Source organism: Nipponia nippon, unplaced genomic scaffold (assembly GCF_047370975.1).
Source record: "Nipponia nippon isolate SJK-2023a ecotype South Korea unplaced genomic scaffold, ASM4737097v1 scaffold_3, whole genome shotgun sequence".
Lineage (NCBI taxonomy): Eukaryota > Metazoa > Chordata > Aves > Pelecaniformes > Threskiornithidae > Nipponia > Nipponia nippon.
The window spans coordinates 52,018,181-52,037,407 of NW_028262347.1; the positions used below are offsets into that span (position 1 = coordinate 52,018,181).

Below are 19,227 nucleotides of genomic sequence, written 5' to 3' on the forward strand. Positions count from 1 at the left end.
AGAAGACAGAAATGAGATGTCTATCTTGACAGCTTTTGATCTCACTAGTTTCAGATTTATTTTGAAGTTGTGCTTTATCTTGAGCTTTTGATTTGAACACTTCACAGTCTATATGGGGCTCTTATTGGTCTCCTTATGATTTCGCAAAGCTGTGTAGACTTTCAACTTCTAAATTTATTAATCTAAAGTGAGAATATTAAACTCAAGATAAAACAAGGATGCTATAACGAATAATAAAAAGATTCTATGAAATATGCTAGAACGGTCTGATACAAGAATTTTTTTCCTTGCTTAATCTTTCTAGTTAGGGTGAATTGTTACAACGGACTTTCCTTTGAGTTGAGATTTCTGAACTACAGATTTACCTACGTATTTTTTGTGACCACCTTAGCTCAAAGAGTGCCAAGGAAAATACAGAAAACTAGAACTCACACAGAGTAATAGCTATAACTTCACAGATGCACCTTCTACTGGAAAACTGATCACTGAGGCTGTAGCAAGTGCTACTAAGGGGTGAATTAAGTTTGGAAAGGAAAACAGCAACTCATCCATAATGACTAAGAGCATGTTACTAATATTATTCATGTTAATTGTTGATAAACCTCATTATTAATAGAAGCAGAATATACCTTGAACAAGAAAAATATGTCATTTCAAATAGTCCCAATTGTTAACTTTCTTGTAGGTACTGGAAGACATATTTAATCGGAGTCTGTCTTTAACAATGGTGCCACTGTGCAAGCAACAAATTATGAATAAATTAACCTTAGCCAAAATGCATTTCATTATTTGCCTTTCTGCCACAATAAATAATATACCTGAAAAAGTGGAAAAACACATCTATTCTCTTGATAACAACAGCTTGAAGAAGCCAAGCAGAATTACAGCATCAAATGTAAAAGGTAATTATAAAGTTGGTGGAAAAGTGCATTTATTCTGCAACTTGTTTCAAGCATGGTTTTTCTACTTGTAGCTGCATATGCATTAATGTGTCATATTATAAACAATATTCATATTAAATGTTGCTAGAAAAATCAGTCATTATTGAAATAGTAAGCATTAAGATTTTTCAAGGTTTTTTTAGCTAATATCTTTAATGGTATTAGAGATGTATTCCATTGTTCCTCACTTATTTTGATATTGAAAGTCTGAATTATAAATAGAGAAAGAAGGGGCACATTCTTCAAATTACTGAGAATGCTTTGGTTCTGCATCTGTTGTCTGAAATTTCATCTGAAATGTATTTGACAGTTGATGCTGATAAGAAGAATTCAAGACAACAGGAACAAAGAAGCACAACGGTGCAGCTTGTTCACTGTAAAGATGAATTAAATATGGCCATGCTGAAGGTAATTTTGTTTTTTAGGAAAAAAGGCTTAAGAAACTGCAGATTGTTCCAAAAACATTTCTAATGCTTTCAATGTAACAGAAATTATGATGGGACGATGGCATGAATAAGGGGACTAGAAATTTCTGTTTCTAATCTGATTGTAATCTTACTAGCCATACGTGAAGTCCTGGTGGTTTGGTGCAGTTTTTCAAATGGTCTAGTTCATGCTATATAAATGTCCATGGGAAATATTGTCACAATCAGATCTCAGTGTGACTGTTTCAGCAACAAGGGTAAAGACTGAATGGGATTTCAAGGATAAAATCATGTCCTTTCAGAGGGTGGCGCCTGTAGAACATGTCAGAGACTCTTTGATGGGGCAGTATGCTCTACAAATAAATGGAAAACCATTCTCTACCATATGTGAAATGTCTCAAATTTTCATGTTCCTCTTTCTGATACTTTATTTTGGAGAAAATATACCACAGCTTATTAGCTTCTTTGTTTGAAGGATTTTTGTTTCGTTGTTGTTGTTTTGGGTTTTTTTTATTTTATTTATTTTATTTTTTTATTTTTTGTTTTGTTTTCTTTAATTGTAAACTTCAAGCTTGGCAGTTTCACATCACAAAAAGACCAAAACTGAGGGCTGACATATTCTTCATATTACTTCCACTTTGGAAGTATCTACTTTTGGCCATTGTTACAAACAAAGTAATGTACAAAACACATCTGGAGAAATGGAGGATGATTTTGTATGGCAATTGGTATATGCCATACACTAGAAACTTGAAAGTTTTAGTATAGCTTAAAAATAACTTGAAAACAGCATCTTGAAAATAACTAAAATAGAAATGTTAAATTAATTTGAATGGGGCTCATTTAAGAGTCATAATATATTTTTTACCCTTCTGATTTTTCTTTAACTATTCTATTTTTTTTTTTTTTTTCTTAAGTAGAGCTTTGAATTCATTGAGAAAACTGGTCAAAAAGATTTTGGATGATACAAACCTTTGGATTAGTTTTTAATTCTGCTGAAATCTCTGCGATTGAGATTTTATTTAAAATTAACTTTCTTTTAGATTTGGTTTTCACAGCTTCTTACAGCTTTGTTTGTCAGAAAGACTGTAAATTACAGTTGAACTTTCAGGACACATACTGCACTCAAGGATCCATCGAAGTATAGATAGAAAAGAATGTAATACTTCTTGCAACATCTTTAATGTTGTATTTTAATATTGTATTTTATTGTTTAAAATTACTAAGCTAGTAAGAAGTATAGCATAAAATTATCAAGTATAGCTGTAAGATAAAGATAAGAATGAAAAATTATTGAGTAATATTGCTAAGCCATAAAATATGTAGTAAAGCATAAATTGAAATAGTACAGGCACAGTTAAGATGTTGCTATTTTCAACACATTGAATCTGTAAACCTGATAAAAGCAAAATTACCCCCTCCTGCTATTTATAGAAAAGGCATACTGTATTCAAGTTGATTTGTTTTAGGGTGCAGTGATAGTAGGCTATAACAGAATAAAATAGTTTTTAAGAAAATTTTTATTTTTCATTATTTTTTGAAATCATACAATGCTGTGTTCCTCTCTAGGGGATTTTATTGACAGAAGCTGAAGAAAGTCTTAGCCATCTTGTGCAGAACATACAGGACAAATACGATGGGGAGATATCTCGGTGTTCTGCTGAAGATTTAGAAGCTCTTATTGAGGCCAAACTTCAGCTTGCTGCTATTTCTCAGCAAAGGCATCAAGCAGCTTTCAGGTAAGTAATATTACGAACAACCTTATGTCGCACAGCCTTGACTACAGAAGATTAAAAAAAAATTCAGCAATTTTTTCTTTGAATCCTTTATGTCTACATTAATATCCTAAATCTTAGTAACCAGCCATAACAACCCCAGTAGTATATCTACAAATGTAAGTTACACTGGCATTTCATTTTTTATTATTGCTTTATTTTCCTTTTTAAAAGATCATCAGTTATTGGCTTATGATTTCTCTGTGAGGTGTTTTTGTGATACAGTGTTATACAAAATCAAAGAAAAAGCTGCAATGTTCACTGTTTTTGTTAAAGTAAACGTCTGGATATGTTAGGTCATGTGTTTCTTATAATTTTATAGTGTACAGCAGAGCACTAATGTTATCTCTGAACTACTGAATTCTACTTTGTTCTAGAATGCCCTGTGTTACTGCCCTAAAAGAACATTTCCTCTTGATGTACTTATTTCTGTCAAATTAAAATGTTAAAATTATATTTTTTAAATTAACTCGATTAAAAAGCATTGATGTAACCTTTAACATATTAGAATAGATTTTAGCAGGCATTAATTATGTTGTTAGTCATAGTGTGTAAAATACTGTTGTATTTACATGATCTGCCAGATATTTTCTCCAAATTATAATTTCCAAATGCTGTGATTTTTTTGAGGTTCTGATTTCTTTTGGAGAACTTAATGAAATTAGAATTGTGCTGTTCTTCAAATATACAGGGCATACAGAAATATATTAACTCTTTGTAGATGTTAAATTCTGAACATTGTTTCGATCTTTTAGCTGGGAATATTCTTCTGTTTAGCATACCTGTAATTTTAAATTAATTTGTACAAGAAGGATAGTAGTTTAACAATACATAGTTTTTATTAGTGTCAAGCTCTTTTCATGTAATTTTTTATTAGGTTGAAAAATCTTTGAGGGTACAAATTGTTAACTAGAGATGCAGCATCCAGACAGTGTAGCACTGTCACTTGCCAAACTATATTGAGGTTAGGTAGAATGTAATCAGTATTTGTAACTTTTGTTAGGTCTAATCTGATTAAACACACCAAAATTATTACAGTAAATCTTACATTATAGTGAGCACCAAGCAAAAAGCAGAATTAACATTTTTTTTATGGTTGGAATACTGGTGAAGGTTGCTGTAATGCTCTTACTGATGAAGTGGTAGGTGATTCAGCTGGCCAACAGACAAACCAGTCTCAACGGGTTCTTTTCCCTTTTTACTCAATTAACAACAAAATAATGTTTTCTTCGATGTCAAAAGCAAACTATCTTTCTTCTCCCAGATGTCTTAGGTGAATAAACAAACCTCCAAATTAGACAGCCTTTAAATAGCACAATTCCTTTTTAGCTGCTATGGTGCAGCAATAAAAAAATAAAATTAACAAGGACAGGAACTTCACAGTGCTGTATAAACTACTGAACTGAAATCAGTAAGCGTACTGTAGCATGGTCTTTCACCTGGGTTTTGTTTATGTTATCTTAAAAGATAGAAGTTTCCCAAAAGTTCAGATATTAGGCCTGTAATAATGTAGTAGTAATGTCGTTAGTGAAGATGAGAAGTAAGAACTTGTAGGCTATTTGTGGACATTTCTCATCATGAAATATTAATCTATTTCAGTGCCTTTTGAATTAGATTAATTTACCACTAATTTGTCAAAGAGAAAACAACAAATCCCTGGACAGTGACCACATCATGCTTTTCAGTGCCATGTGGATTTTATAAAATTATTATATTAGTAAGTAAGGACCAGTATGCAGACTTATGAAATATCATGTGCATAAACCCAGTTTAGCTGGATACTAGGCTTGGTAAAACCTGTATTAGTAGAGTTCTGACCCAAACTTTCTCAACCTGCTAAACTGGTTCCAGTACGCAAGCCATTTTCAGTGCAGGACCCTTCTTTTTGACATGCAGTTATAGTGTAGTTTCTCTCTTGGCTTATAAATTGTCTCAGATTGAAGAAACTTTTTTAGAGTATCAAGGGTTCCAATGGATGTCAAGCATTTTATGGATCATTTTTTTGGACTCTCGAATTTTTGATGGGCGTTTAATGGGCCTTATATATTGGTAGTGGTCAGATAGCAGGAAAAAAAAAAATCCCTACACCAACAAACAAAGCAAGGGTTTGGGTTTTTTTAACCTATTTTACAATTTTATTGGACTGCCATCCATGGAAACTGCTGATATATCTGCCCTAGATACAAATGAAACATTCCTTCAGACAGCTGAATGTTTCCTGCCTGCCAGCCTAGAAATCAAACTTTGCATGATATTACAGAAATTCATCATTTTTTTCCTTTGGTGAAATGGCTTAGTGGTGAAATTGTTATAGTCAGCTGTACTTTCCTATTTTGATCATCTTGTCACTTTCTGATTCAGCTGATAAAAGGATGTGTATTTTGTCAAGGGAAATATATAGACACATCACTCTTGTTGACAGCAGAAGAGGGTCACAAAAATTTCATCAAGGGAAGCTTCTACATTACAGCCTCTGTCTTGCAAAACATTTATGCCTCAGAATAAGTTTATGTATAGGACTGATTCTGTTGATCTCAAGGAGAGTGCTTACATGGTGTGTCCCCCAAGTATGTGAGGTTTCTAATTACCCAAATATGGTAATGTGCTTATGTGAATACATTACTGCTTAAAACAATACATATATGAACCGTTGGGCTTGTGGTCTACATTTTACCCATGAAATTTATATGTAAGCATGTAGGTAAAAATGGCCTTATTTTCAGAATTGCTCAATGTTGACAACAGCAGTTAACTGGAGGCAGTGGTGCTCAGGAAGTTAGGTTAATATTCCTTAAAAGCCTATATATACTCTTGGGTGCTGCACCTTCTCCAACTTATTTGAGAAATGGTAGCCATAGCATCTCAAACAATATTTTGAAAAATGTCAGGTTTTGTTGTAATTTTGATGCCTGGTTTCAGGGGAAAACTCTTCTTAATGAAAAAAAAAAGAAAAGCAGTCACAATATTTCATTGCATTATTCTTACTGTCTCTTTTGCTTTTATAAGCAAATTCTGTTTCCTCTTTTCTGTTGTTACAGAGAAGGTTATCATCAAATTCAACATTGATTTATTCTGGCTTCATTTTGTTGAATAGAACTGAGGTAAAGGGATGATGAAGGAGATTCATAAGGATTGAATTCTGAGAGTTGAAAGGCAAGATATTAACAGTTTTAGTTCTCATTGTTACTTTGGGGTCTATTTGTGCTGAACTGGTGTAATCCATCCAATTCTGCATCACAAAAACAGCAAGCAGGATAGAATCAGAAATGACAGGAAGACTTTTATCTACCCTCTTGTCTCGGGAGGTTATCCATCCTGTGGTTAGATCCATGTTGGCAGAATAATGTAATTTCAGAGTACAGCTGCTCTTGTTCTGACTTCTTTGTGCATGAATCAAGAACTTTGCCTTTACAACAATTAATCTAGAACTTCTCGAAAGCAGTAAATTCATACAGAGCCTGAATCTCTCTCGCATTAAAAGCTCTTCACAGTGTTCTGGCAGTGTAAAAAGGACTTAAGGTGTTAATAAATTATTTTTTTTCTTGTGCTTCATAGCAGCCAGTCTCTATGTAAAGAGAGTCTCTCTATGTAAAAAGACAGCATAGATGACAATTTTGGTTATACATTTTTAACAATTAACATGCTGAAAAATCTTTAAAACGTGAGCTAGGGATACCCTCAGGTACTTTTGCATCATTAGGAAAATATGTTTCAGTGGGTAGAGAATAAGTAGAATTGTGGGGAAAAAAAAACCAACCCCAAAAATGTTTTAGAGAAGAGGTAGGAAAGTAGAGATTTACAGATATAGGGCAAAATGAACAATTAGAGATGGAAAACTAATACCATGAGACATGGCTTTTGGCAGTTCTCAGAATATTTTGAGTAGCATGTTCTTTGGGCAACAAATCCTGTTGTGAAAAAGATCTCACTATGTTGGTTCTGCAAGTGTCTTCATATCATGAAAATAATAGTATGCACAAAGTCTGCTGTTATAGATATACATTTCTATAGATGTCATGAAAATTGAACAGTGTATCTGAAAGCTTTAAAAGACAGCATAAAAAGGAAAAAAACCCTAGTAGTTAATATTTTAAGAAACCTGACAATATTTTGGGATTCCAACTCACAATTTTTTGAAATGTGGGGTTGAATGCTGCACCAGTCCTAATAGTGTCTGCATCTTTCTAGATGCTGTTTGGAGTGAACTCCAGAAAAGGATTTATGATTGGGGCGGGGGACAGCAGACTCAATGTCATGTGATTGCTTATGAGGTTTTGTCAGGGCGGCACTTGGCTCAATTTTTGGTTAATGGTGTTTACTAAGATCTTCTGAGTATTTGGTCATGTGGATTTACCAGAAAGATTAACATATAGCCTGGAAAGGCTCTAAGGAGGAAGGTGTTTTCCTGCCTCTCTAGTTGTGGATGAGATACAGAACTCTCCTAATATATTTTGTCATTTTTGGTATTCTTACATCTTCTAATTTCTAAAAGCCCATCCCTGAAGAGAGATATGTGTAACTGAAAGTTATAGTGCAGTTCTATTTTGATTGCTCCAACAGAATATGATATATCTGGGCTTATCTATTATTATCAGGTTATCTCTATTATTGGCAAAACTTTTCCTCTTACTGCTGTTTTCTCACTTTCATACTGCAGTGCCTGCAGATTCAGAATATACTCAGAGTGCAATGTTTTTGTTCTACTGAGGCGAAAATTGATAACTGCTGATAGACATCTCTGATGTAGTCAGAAATGAAGCATCTATTATAATAAAAGCATAAAATGGCTAATATAATTAGTATTTTTTAATAATATTGTTCTGTACCACAGTGTTGCTTTGGCTTTCTCTGCAATTCGACTTCTCCAAGATGCAAAAATTTTTAGGATGGAGGTGACACATTTTCTAGAAGAAAAGGATGAAAGGGAGTGTTCGGTATGTGTGGGTATTTGCTTTAAACTGTTGTTTCTTAGTATGTGAAGTGTTGTATTAAGTGTTGAGTAATTTTCAGAATACTAGAACATAGCAGTCATCCGTATAACATGGTTACCTGGGGAAAAAATGATGTATGGCATGCTTCAGTTACCTGCTTGCCTATAGTATATTCAATATATCTATAATCATCATTTCAATTTGTATGTGGTTAGGAGTTACAGTTTTTATTTGTATACTCTCAAATGCCAGCATCAAAAATTCTCCTTTTGTTTAAAAAAACCCAAACAAACAAAGTCGAAAAAATAGCTATCAGGTGAAAATCTTTTATTCAGTTAAGGTATTTTAGGTTTTTTTGATTGAAAACCTACTCCAGGGTATCCTCTTTTAAAGAGCCAAACAGACCAGTTCACGTCATTGCTGTGTTCCAAATTTAGCAAGATTTCAGCTGACTCCTGTTGTCTAACACACAGGGATACTAACCTATCCTTTGGAAAGCCACTGTACAAGACCTATTGGTTATACACCACACAGTCACTCTCGAGCACACAGCAAGTCAAACTGACTCACATGGACAGAGCAATTGAGCAGTGAGGCCAGATTTTGTAACATGCATAACAAGACTGGACTTTGTCGCATGCAGTGTAATTTTTCTCTGTCTGTGTTGCATATCAAGGTCTTCTGTCTTTCTGCACTTGCTCCTACATCTTCTGAGGACTGCCCTGTAGCCTGTAACTGAGTTATGGCTATTTTTTTCCTCAATTGCATCAATGCAAGTCATTCATGATGATTTTTTGTGTAAGTAAAACACAGGTGGTGCAGTGTTCATTTATTGCTTGCTAGAACAAATCTTTAGAATATGGACTATAGAATTTTAGTAATAGAAAGACTGTTTACAATACATGAAGATGGCACAGGGAGTTGAGCTGAGAATTCTCCCAAACACTTCCAGTACTATATTACACTAATATTTGTTTCTAATCACCAGAAACACTAAAAACTAGAAATCAAAAATTAAAAATTTCTTTTTAGTTACTAGTGAGGTACCAGAACTTGATATTGATCCTGCTCTACAATTAGACTGTTATGTGCCTTAGAGTTTTGTGTAATGTTCCTGTTTGAGAGGAATAAAGTCCAAACTGTTAAAATTATTCTTCATGACACATACAGTATATGGATATATTTATGGACTCTCCCATAAAAGCTGGTTTAATTTCCATTTGTTACAATTGTTTTTTTTTCCTATAGATCAAAAGTTAAATAATAACTGGACTCCTGTTGTTAAAAAAATATGTGCCTACCTTTCAAATTAACTTCTGGTTATAATTATGTAATTATTTGTAATATATTTGTATTTGATTTATTTTAGACTGATGCTGCCCTGTTGCTTTGTTTGTAGTAAAGTAGTTGACTCGGAAAGTAACATTTCTCTTGCTTTTGGAAATTATTAGGACGCTCATGTTGAAGATGTTCGACTGCCTCACAGTATAACAGCACAAGATCATACGAGCGTACGTCTGTGGCTAAGGTGTCGCACAATGTTAGTGACTGCACTAGTAACACAGATCCATGGTGTTGGTGATATGGAAGGTATTACCCTTTTTTGGTTTAGACTTTTGGAGTGCAATGGGCAAGTGAGCCTATTCAGACACTATTCTTATTCATAAGTAAAAAAGTATTAACATTAATTCTGGGGCTGTATTATTACTGAGCAATTATTTGTATTAAATTCATCCAATGTAAAAAGGAAAATGCATTTCTGAGTACCATCTTTCCCTAGAGCATGTAGACAGAAAGCATTACATTAATGTTCATTTAATCATCATTATCTTTTGATAAATTACTTGTGTGTGAAAAAGTTTCAAATGTTGTAGTGTAATTAAGTTAAATAGGTATGCCTGTTTTAAAAAAACACTGTTGCTGTGTACTTCTAGTTTTAAAGGTCTCAGAAGTTTTTTTTCACTTTTTATATCTCCAATAAATGAAATGTTCCTATATATCTCCTAAAAATGTTCCAGATTATTTTTTTTAAAGAATTTAAGTGAGATACTACAAAATACATCTATTGCAGTTTGATTATGAATGAAGTGTTTTTCATTCCTTAGTTCTTTGAACAGAGTATAAACTCTGATGCTCACTTAAGTATCAAAATCACAGTCTAGGTCTGTAGCCAAACTCTTATTTAATCTCTTCTGGATAATTCCCATGAAGGCTGTTACTATTTTGGAATGATAACTAAGGTCAGATTTTTGACTATGTAGAATATGTTTTATGGGTGAGAAAGACCTCTGGTCATAAATAAATCTAATTATGTGTGCTGGTGGCTTACATATAAAGAATATATTTGGATAAACTTAAACCAAGTGCAGTTTAAAAACTAAGTGGTTTTTCTTTCTTTTTAAAGTAAATTTGGCACAGAATCAATGAAATGGTAAATGTGGAATCTATAATGTCAGATTTTCTATAACATTTTAGTGTGGAATTAACTTCTTCAGAATGGTAGAAAATACCGTAAATTCTTTTCTATTGTATTTTTACTATTCATATATTCTCTTCTTTTAGAAAATGATGTGGCTGAACGCCGAAGTGTGATAAAAGAAGTAATACTAGAGGCAGAAGCCTTTGGTGATATTGAGACTCAGGCTGAAATGATGATGCAAGCTGCTATTCTTGACCTGCAAGAAAAACATCCCGTGGCAGGCATTAAACTTCTTTTTCAGGTTTGAGCACAAAGGAGAAACTGTTCACTTTTCTTTGATGCATTTTTCATGTAGTCAGAACAGCTGAAGCTAGCATTAAATAAGTTGACATAGTGCTGCTAAAATAGATATTTTTTTTTTTTCACTTTGTGTGATTTATCCTCATAAATAGACAGCAAAAGCAGTAACTACTTTGGTTTATGTTTTCTATGTCCAAACAGAATATCATCAGTTTACTCCAAGAGGATACATTTATTTCCCCTGCAGCTTCTTTGACTCTTGTGAAAAGTATGCTTCTGCTGGCAGACATACTAACACTGCAAACAGCAGAGGATACAGAACATTGCTCTTCTACAGTGGAACCATTAAACTTACTAATTTTGGCACATGACCTTACCATTAAAGCAGTGAGTACATGTTGGTGATTTAGACAGCATTTGCAAATCCTTCTAACAATCTTAATTATCTATTCTGGAAGCTATTTTAACAATTTATTAAAAAGGGCTATTCCTATTAACTGATCACTTCAATTTTTCCCTAGATTACATAGTGTAAAGAAGTAATTAATCTTACCAAACTTATTTATGCATACTCATCATGCATACTCATGTATGTAGTGTGGTATTTTCATACAATTTAAAAATTGTGAATACTTGCAAAATGTACATATGTGAAAACTGAAATAGGTAGTTTGACTTTTAAAGAGATGCAGAACACTCACTTTTCTCATTTGAACTGAGAGATATGTTTGTACTCAGCACCTCGGGGAGGATGTACATCTCATTAAATTTCTAACTAACTCTTGAGCACCCAAGTTTAAGAATTTAGCTTTTTATCTTAAGTTAGAATATTTTGAATTAGAAAATCTACATAAAGTAGCATATTGCTTATGATGTTTCAGATTGACAGATTGTTAAAATCAGTATCAAGAAATCATTTCCAGGTAAAAATTTAAATAGGCAATTAAAAAAAATAAATCTAAAGACATGAAACCTGTGAGACTAATGTATAGTAATAAACCATTTACCTATTTGGTGATCCAAAAATAGATATGCATTTCTGCAGTCTCTACCTGTTCTTGGTACAGTTTATAAAGAAAAGCTTTTGGATCAAATTACTCCCTCATATTTCCTAATACAGAAGTTTAATCAATTGAAATATTTGTTCTCCCAAGTAATAAAGAATCATATGAATCACTTCAGACTCAGACTTCTGCTTGTGAGAATTGCTAGCCTTCAAGAAACTTAACTGTTTACATCATGTCCCCATCACCTTTTTTCCATGAATGAAAAGTTTAACTGGTCCATACATGTTATTTTCTTTTTCTTTTCTGGCCTTTGTTGGATGTCAGATTTCTTTGTAGAAATTACAGTTTCTTTCTAGGGCTTGTGGTACTTGGGAGATCTATTTCTTAAAGACTGATTTGAGGAATTTTGCTTTTAGAAACCAAAGCCTAACATTAATAAATTTGATCAAGAGTTCATTGAAATTGTACATTTGCTACCAAACTCCTCTGCAAAGAAGACAATCACAAACTGAAGTAAAGGAGTTTGGGAGTATCAAGCCCTTTTCTAGTCCTCTTTTACAAGACACATTTGAGTTCCAGGGTTTTGCAATACCTAACTTACTTTTTCAACCTACTATTTAATTTGCTGTCTGCAAGTTGATTTTACAAAGCATATTCTTTTAATAGATTTTTGTTTGTGGAGAACCCATTGAACGGCAAATAGAAGACAGTACATTGACTTGCCTGGTCCTACCTACAAAAAATATCTACTTGCCACATATCAACTTGCTAGCCCAAGTCAAAATGAGAATCGGTAAGAAAAATCCAAACCATTATTATTTTTCATTTTTCATTCATTTTCATTTGTATTTTATGCAACAGCAGATAAACCAATGCATCAGAAGCAAATGTAGTAAATCAATTTTTTTCATATACAAATAAAATATTTTGAAAACCAACAATAGATGCCTGTTTGGCTCCATGTAATGTGTATAAGCAAGGTACAATTCTTATGGGAACTATAATCAACAAAGGCTTAAATATTAATGTTATAGCTTGATGAAACTAATGGGAACTTCAATTTTTTAAATAGCAGTTAACAATACTTTTTTTCCAGCTTCTGTACAAAGCATTCATTCTGTGAAAACTTCCTGTATATGTTCCATCTCTCTGGAAGTAGTTATATAGGAACTAACTAATGATATCAAATCATATGGGATAATAGTGATAATTCTCTATTCCAATAAAATAAATAGTGTCATTGTTGTCACCCTTTAATTTAACAACTTTTCTTGATAAATTTTCTTTATATAGAAACTTGGAAATATGTGGAATAGTAACAGAAGATGACCTTTAAGATCTGTCTGAGAGAGATCTGTTGCTGTATAGGAAACGTAGGGAAAGGGATATTGTCTCCATGTTCCTTCTGCTAAACTTAATTTGGTGTACATCTGACTTACAATGGACTAGAAAATCCAGAAATCACTTACTGCACTTTGGTTTGCATTGTGGAGCAGCCTCAAAGTGTTCTAGATTCTTTTTCAAGATGATGTGCTGCAGGAGCACATCGGTGCACCCCAACCACTACTTTGTACTCAGTCCTTAGGGCTAGAAGAGAGGTGGTCCAAAGTAAACACTCTGAAATGCATCTGCTATGACTGTCAGGTCTTCAACACCAGCCGGTTTGCTCTAGAGATCCACTCTTATTGTGCTTTACTGCTTGTCAGTGCAGGCATGCCCAGACTCACTCATAGTAATGCCCATATTTGATCAGTTCCTGTTTCTGAATCCATGTTTTTAGGAAGAGCCTATGAATACAGATGAATATTGGGGAGTACAGTATAAGAGGTATGCAATACATCAAAGAAGCCTTTAGAACTGGTTAGTACAAAAGGAATTTCAGAATTTGGAAATGCTCAGAGAGGTTTAGGTTTTGCCTACAACTGCCAGGTGAAATAAAGTTATGAAGTGGCTTACTGCTAGTCTTTCCACATAGTTTGTGAAAGGGTTGATTTTTGTAGCCTGAGCTTTTGGATGGCCTAGGTAAACCTCAATGGCATCATAAAGTAGTGAAACAACATTATACTTCTGTATTTATATCCATTAATCACTCTGATTTTTGAGAATTGGATTGTAACAGTAAATATGTAACAACATTTGTTCTAAGGAAGTTGCTTCTTTTTGCATAAATTGATTTTCTATTAAGTAATTTACTAAGAATTGTCTTTTTTTTTTTTTCTTAGGACACACATTAGCTGAAAAAGTAGCTTGTACACCTGCAAGAGGAGATCCACTGCAATGGCTACATGCTCTCAAACATTTAGAATCAGCATTGAAGCTTTGCAGAGCATCTGCAACAAAAAAATTAGATATGGAAGCTGAACTTCTTTTTCAGATAGGTAAATAAAACCGTTTGTACATCATGATTGCTTTCCTAGGCAATGTTATGCATGTGTGGCCTCTCTTAAAAAGGAGACATTTTACTGTAAAAATAGAACAGACTTGGATATTTCTCACCCTGTATAGCTGCAGATCTCTCTCCTGTGTTTAGTGTCACACCAGCATAGTTCAGAATGCATTACACAACAAGTAATTTCAAAACTGCTGTAGAACTTTTCCCACCTCTATGTTATCAGGGATCAAAGGGTGTAGCCAATGAGATTAAGGACACTGTAGAAAGCTAATTAGCGTCTTTGCATCAGTCTGAACTACAGAAGATGAGAGGCTCAGAAAGCATTTCTAAATGATTTAACAAAGCTAATGAATTACACAGTATTTGCATGCGTTTGGATTTTAGTGGCATTATGTTTTGCACCAGGAGGTGTTGGTTCGTTAAGACACCAGCCAGAAAGGCACTCAGATGCTGAGTATCTCTTAAAATGCCATTTATTGGAGTTAACACTATAAAGAAAAAGAGGATAGCGTAAATAATCTTATGTGCCTTCAGATGCTGAGAACCCGAAGTTGTGCAGTATTGAATGGGCTTCCAATCAGGGTGTAACACAACATGCAGATCCTGTCTGTGGAAAGGTTGCCTCATTTTGCTCTTTTGAACTGTTAGAGGATTTTCTTAAAAGAAAACAATTCTATTGATCATTTCTACTGTCAAACAAAAAGCATATTCACATAAGAACTCCTTGCTGCACTTTTGCAGAAAGGGCAGGTGGTGTAATCACTGGTACTGAGAAGATGCTGCCAACAGGCTCTTCTGTTACAGCCCACGTGGCTATATTTATCCTGTGGCTAAGGGATGTGCACAGCACAGGCCTGAAGGCCACACTGTATGTGCAGCATAGTGCAGCACAGAACAGGCCTGTGCCTGTGCATTAACTCCTCCACATACAATGGTCTTAAAAGACCATTAAAAGTCTTAAAAAGTCCTAAAAGTTAGGATCACTACATGTTAGGAGACATTATGATTACAAAGTTTGATAATTTTAGCTACTCTATGAAGTAATTTGCTATACAAGCATTGTGCATTACATTTTAAACGAACTGGAAAAGATTTTGCTTATCAGGAAGATAATAGATAATGCACTATGTTGTTCAGCTTTCCTGGAGGGAAAAAAAGGTTGGGTCTTACAGAAAAAAAAAAAAAATCTTGCAAATCTGCTTTCTATATTTCTTTCTTAGGTAAGGTAGAACACCAGATAACTGAAGCAGGCAATAACAAGTCATCTCGAGCTGTTGAAACCCTGTTGGAAGCTATAAAACTCAGCCAGCAACATGACCAAAAATTTGAGTAAGAAACTAGCTATATAACTTTAAAAATAATTTTTATCACACATGAATATAGTTTTTTGACAGTTTTCTGAGGGACTGGTGTGGGACTTCTATTATGAAGCATCTTTTATGTTTTGGAGAATTTACTTCTATTGCAGTATAGAAGAGCCACTGTGTATTTATTCTCTTATTTAAAACAAATGCTGAGAACATTTAAAAGCATATTTTGGAGTATACAAAGTTACAGCTTTCTGTTCTGTTTCCAAATTTGTATCCTCCCTGTCAACACCAGGAACAGAGCTATCAATTAAACAGGGGTTTTATTCATATTTCAGAAGATGAGCTGTGGTCTGCCCCCTTCCAGATAATAGAAATCCAGCTTGAAAAGGTTAGCAGCCAGAAACAGTCAGAAGAACAGAGGCAGAAGGAGCATAGGAAATGTGTTTGCAACAGATATCAGGACAGTGACTTCGGCATTAGTTATCAGCATGAAGATGCCTGAAGAGCTGAGCCAAGCCAGCCAATAAATTCTGTCAAGCAGCTCTGATACATTGGACTTTAGTTTTTTTTTAGTTTCTTGACCAGTCTTAATGAATAATGTGCCATGTCTGGTTACAGACAGTGTAAAGGCAGCAATTTACCTTGCTTGTTTGGGTATTCTGTTACTTAATGAACCAGAACTCTGAACACAGAAGCAGTACCATAGTAATAAACCTCTACAAGCCGTCAGCATGATGGAAGATAGTGCAGAAACGGACTGTGGTGACGTTTTGCAAGTTTAATTTGCTACACTCTTATTTAATTTGCTTACCATCTTTCTAAAAGAATGTACATCAACATCGATGGACCTTGGCTTTCTTATTTTAGAGAACTAAACATCCTGAACACCTTTATACAAGCCCGCTGATATCTATGGGATTGTTTAATTAAAGTTGTTTCTTGATGCCTCAAATCCTTTTTTGTTAGCAAGACTAGAAAGTTACCTAAATTGTCACCAGCTAAATGTAGAACTTGCCATCTTCCCACTTAGTTTGCCCTATCTTGAACTGTACAGCACTCTTTGACTTTTGTATTTTGCTTTACACAAATCATACAAAAGCTGGAATTTATTGTAGTATACAAATAGCCAACTCTGTGCAATATGACTGTGTCCAGAATAGTAACTGCATGAGCCGGGTTTTGTTGCTATGCTAAGGAAAGCTAATTTATAGGGGAGATCTGGAAAGATCTACAGAGCCAGGAGGAACCTGCATAAAAAGACTGTTATAAACCCATAGGGAATAGAAACGTTGGAGAAGTTCTCCAGATATAGTGATTTTCAGCAGGTCGAGGGGAATAATCATGCCCCTCTACTCTGCTCTGGTAAAATCCCACCTGGAGCACTGCATCCAGCTCTGGAGTCCTCAGTATAGGAAAAACACGGACCTGTTGGAGCGGGTCCAGAGGAGGGCCACAAAAATCATCAGAGGGATGGAACACGCCCCCTGTGAAGAAAGGCTGAAAGAGCTGGGGTTGTTCAGCCTGGAGAAGAGAAGGCTGCGGGGGGACCTTACCTGCAGCCTTTCAGTACTTAAAGGGGGCTTATAAGAAAGATGAGGACAGACTTTTTAATAGGGCTTGTAGCGATAGGACAAGGGGTAATGGTTTTAAACTAAAAGAAGGTAGATTTAGAATAGATATAAGGAAGACATTTTTTACAATGAGGGCGGTGAAACACTGGAAAGGGTTGCCCAGAGAGGCTGTAGATGCCCCATACCTGGAAACATTCAAAGTCAGGTTGGATGGGGCTCTGAGCAACCTGACCTAGTTGAAGATGTCCCTGCTTATTGCAGGGGGGTTGGACTAGATGACCTTTAAAGGTCCCTTCCAACCCAAACCATTCTATGATTCTATGAGTCTAGGATTTTTGCCTGGTTTAGGATACTACTGTAAAAATAACTGAAAGGACAAGGAAATAGAGGACGAGAACAGGAATTGGTGAGCACAGTCTGTCTGAAGATGTAGAGTATTCTAGTACAGAACTCAGAACTGAGAAGGTTCCTCAGCCAAGCCCAATAAGGAAACGAAAGACTGTTTTGGTCACTGTGGGTATTTTTGCTGATTCTTGGAAGAGTTTGACTGAAGACCCATATCCAAATTCAGCCACCCATGTTTCAGGGAAACCAGGACAACGGATATATGCCTTAACTTGAGGAAGGAAGAGGAACCCATACAGATTCTGTACAGAAAGATCACTTCCCTTGCAGAATTACAGTTTTCTTACTAAATGTTAGCAATTTATTTATGGAATATTTGTTGCACATAATGCAAATTATATTTGACATGCTCTTAAATCAATGTGTTATTTGTTAAGCATACCATAGGGATGTTTTAGGCTTACTAAGACTTTAAAACAGGATCACATGGCTTTCTGAAAGAAGATACACTTTAAGTAGATGATGAATGATTTATTTGGTGAGCTGTCTGGCTAGTCTTATGCAGGAGTCAGATTGTATCATTGTAATGCTTACTTTGATAGTAACATTGATTGATCTGTATGTTGTTTCTTACAGGTTAATAAGAAGATCATACCTTGAAATAGCACTATTATATTTGCATTTTGCCACAAATAACGAGGATGTGTCACAGACAGATAAGAAGGTGCCTTCCAAATCAAACGTATGTTTTCTATCTTTTGGGTAGTGGCCTCTTCAATGCAGGAAATATATTTCTGTTAGAACATTGTGCACCTTGCCAGACTATTACTTACAGTGACTTATAAATCATACTGACACTGAAAATCCTACTAGAAAAATCACACAAAGAAATCATATAGTACAGCAGTAGAATTTTATCTTGTTTGATGTTATTTCTCATGTTTATTGCATTGAATGATAACATTTAAAATGCTTTTCTGTTAAAAATAGGAAGAAACAGCACCAACAGTGTTTTCATTTCTGATTATGTATTAATTAATTTGTACCTTGCAAAGAAAACGTAACATTCAAACCTGATTTTTAAGTGGTAATATTTATACTTTACCACATTTCAATTTTTCAGTACAAATATGAGCGACAGCATGAGAAATATAAAGGCTTTAACCACGTTAAAGTGGCTACAAGCCATAGATTCAAAGCGTAATGTGTAACATAGGAGAAAAGAGGTAATTAAGATTCCAGAAAATGGAAAATTCTAGCAAAATTCTATACAGTAGTGACTGTAATATGAGCTGCTCTGAGAAAATTTTTACAGGAGCAGCCCATTAGTATGCTCTGGATATTTTTTTCAGTTTTAGCAATTAATTCATGGATTTACAATCAATGCTGATTTTTACAACTTGCAAATAAAACAATAATTCTGTAAGTAGGAGGACTTTTTTCTGTCTTTCAAATATATTTTACCATAATACATTTAGAATCCTAATTATGAACTGGTGTATAATTTTAGACCTCTCCTGGAGAACTCTCTTCTTCTCCTGAGGAAGCTCGGAAATCAGAAGGCTACAAAGTACGAGCCTGGATTGCAATAAGAGCAGCTACACAGGTTGGTGCAATATTCTGAAGAGGTAATTTTTTGGTTTTTGTAATTTCATCTTATGCTACTTACACAAGCAAACAAGACAATGCAAACAAGACAAGAATTAAGGTTTCCTGAAATTTCTGGCATGGGTCTTACTTGACAAAATTAAAATAGACACTGTCTGAGTAGTGCATTTAATCTCTCTCGGACAGATCTGACTTTGTTTACC

At 34.5% G+C, this 19,227-nt stretch overlaps 1 protein-coding gene across 1 annotated transcript in view; it reads left to right on the forward strand.

Annotated features, from left to right (window-relative positions):
• The window catches only part of CFAP54 (cilia and flagella associated protein 54), a 119,606-nt gene that overhangs the window by 85,351 nt on the left and 15,028 nt on the right, over positions 1 to 19,227 (forward strand). Inside the window, exons 50-61 of the mRNA XM_087765659.1 lie at positions 686 to 902; positions 1,252 to 1,349; positions 2,936 to 3,105; positions 7,973 to 8,075; positions 9,524 to 9,662; positions 10,635 to 10,792; positions 10,993 to 11,178; positions 12,465 to 12,591; positions 14,021 to 14,176; positions 15,411 to 15,519; positions 18,053 to 18,158; positions 18,927 to 19,022. Coding sequence (XP_087621785.1) covers positions 686 to 902; positions 1,252 to 1,349; positions 2,936 to 3,105; positions 7,973 to 8,075; positions 9,524 to 9,662; positions 10,635 to 10,792; positions 10,993 to 11,178; positions 12,465 to 12,591; positions 14,021 to 14,176; positions 15,411 to 15,519; positions 18,053 to 18,158; positions 18,927 to 19,022 — 1,665 coding nt within the window. The remainder of the gene's footprint in view (positions 1 to 685; positions 903 to 1,251; positions 1,350 to 2,935; positions 3,106 to 7,972; positions 8,076 to 9,523; positions 9,663 to 10,634; positions 10,793 to 10,992; positions 11,179 to 12,464; positions 12,592 to 14,020; positions 14,177 to 15,410; positions 15,520 to 18,052; positions 18,159 to 18,926; positions 19,023 to 19,227) is intronic.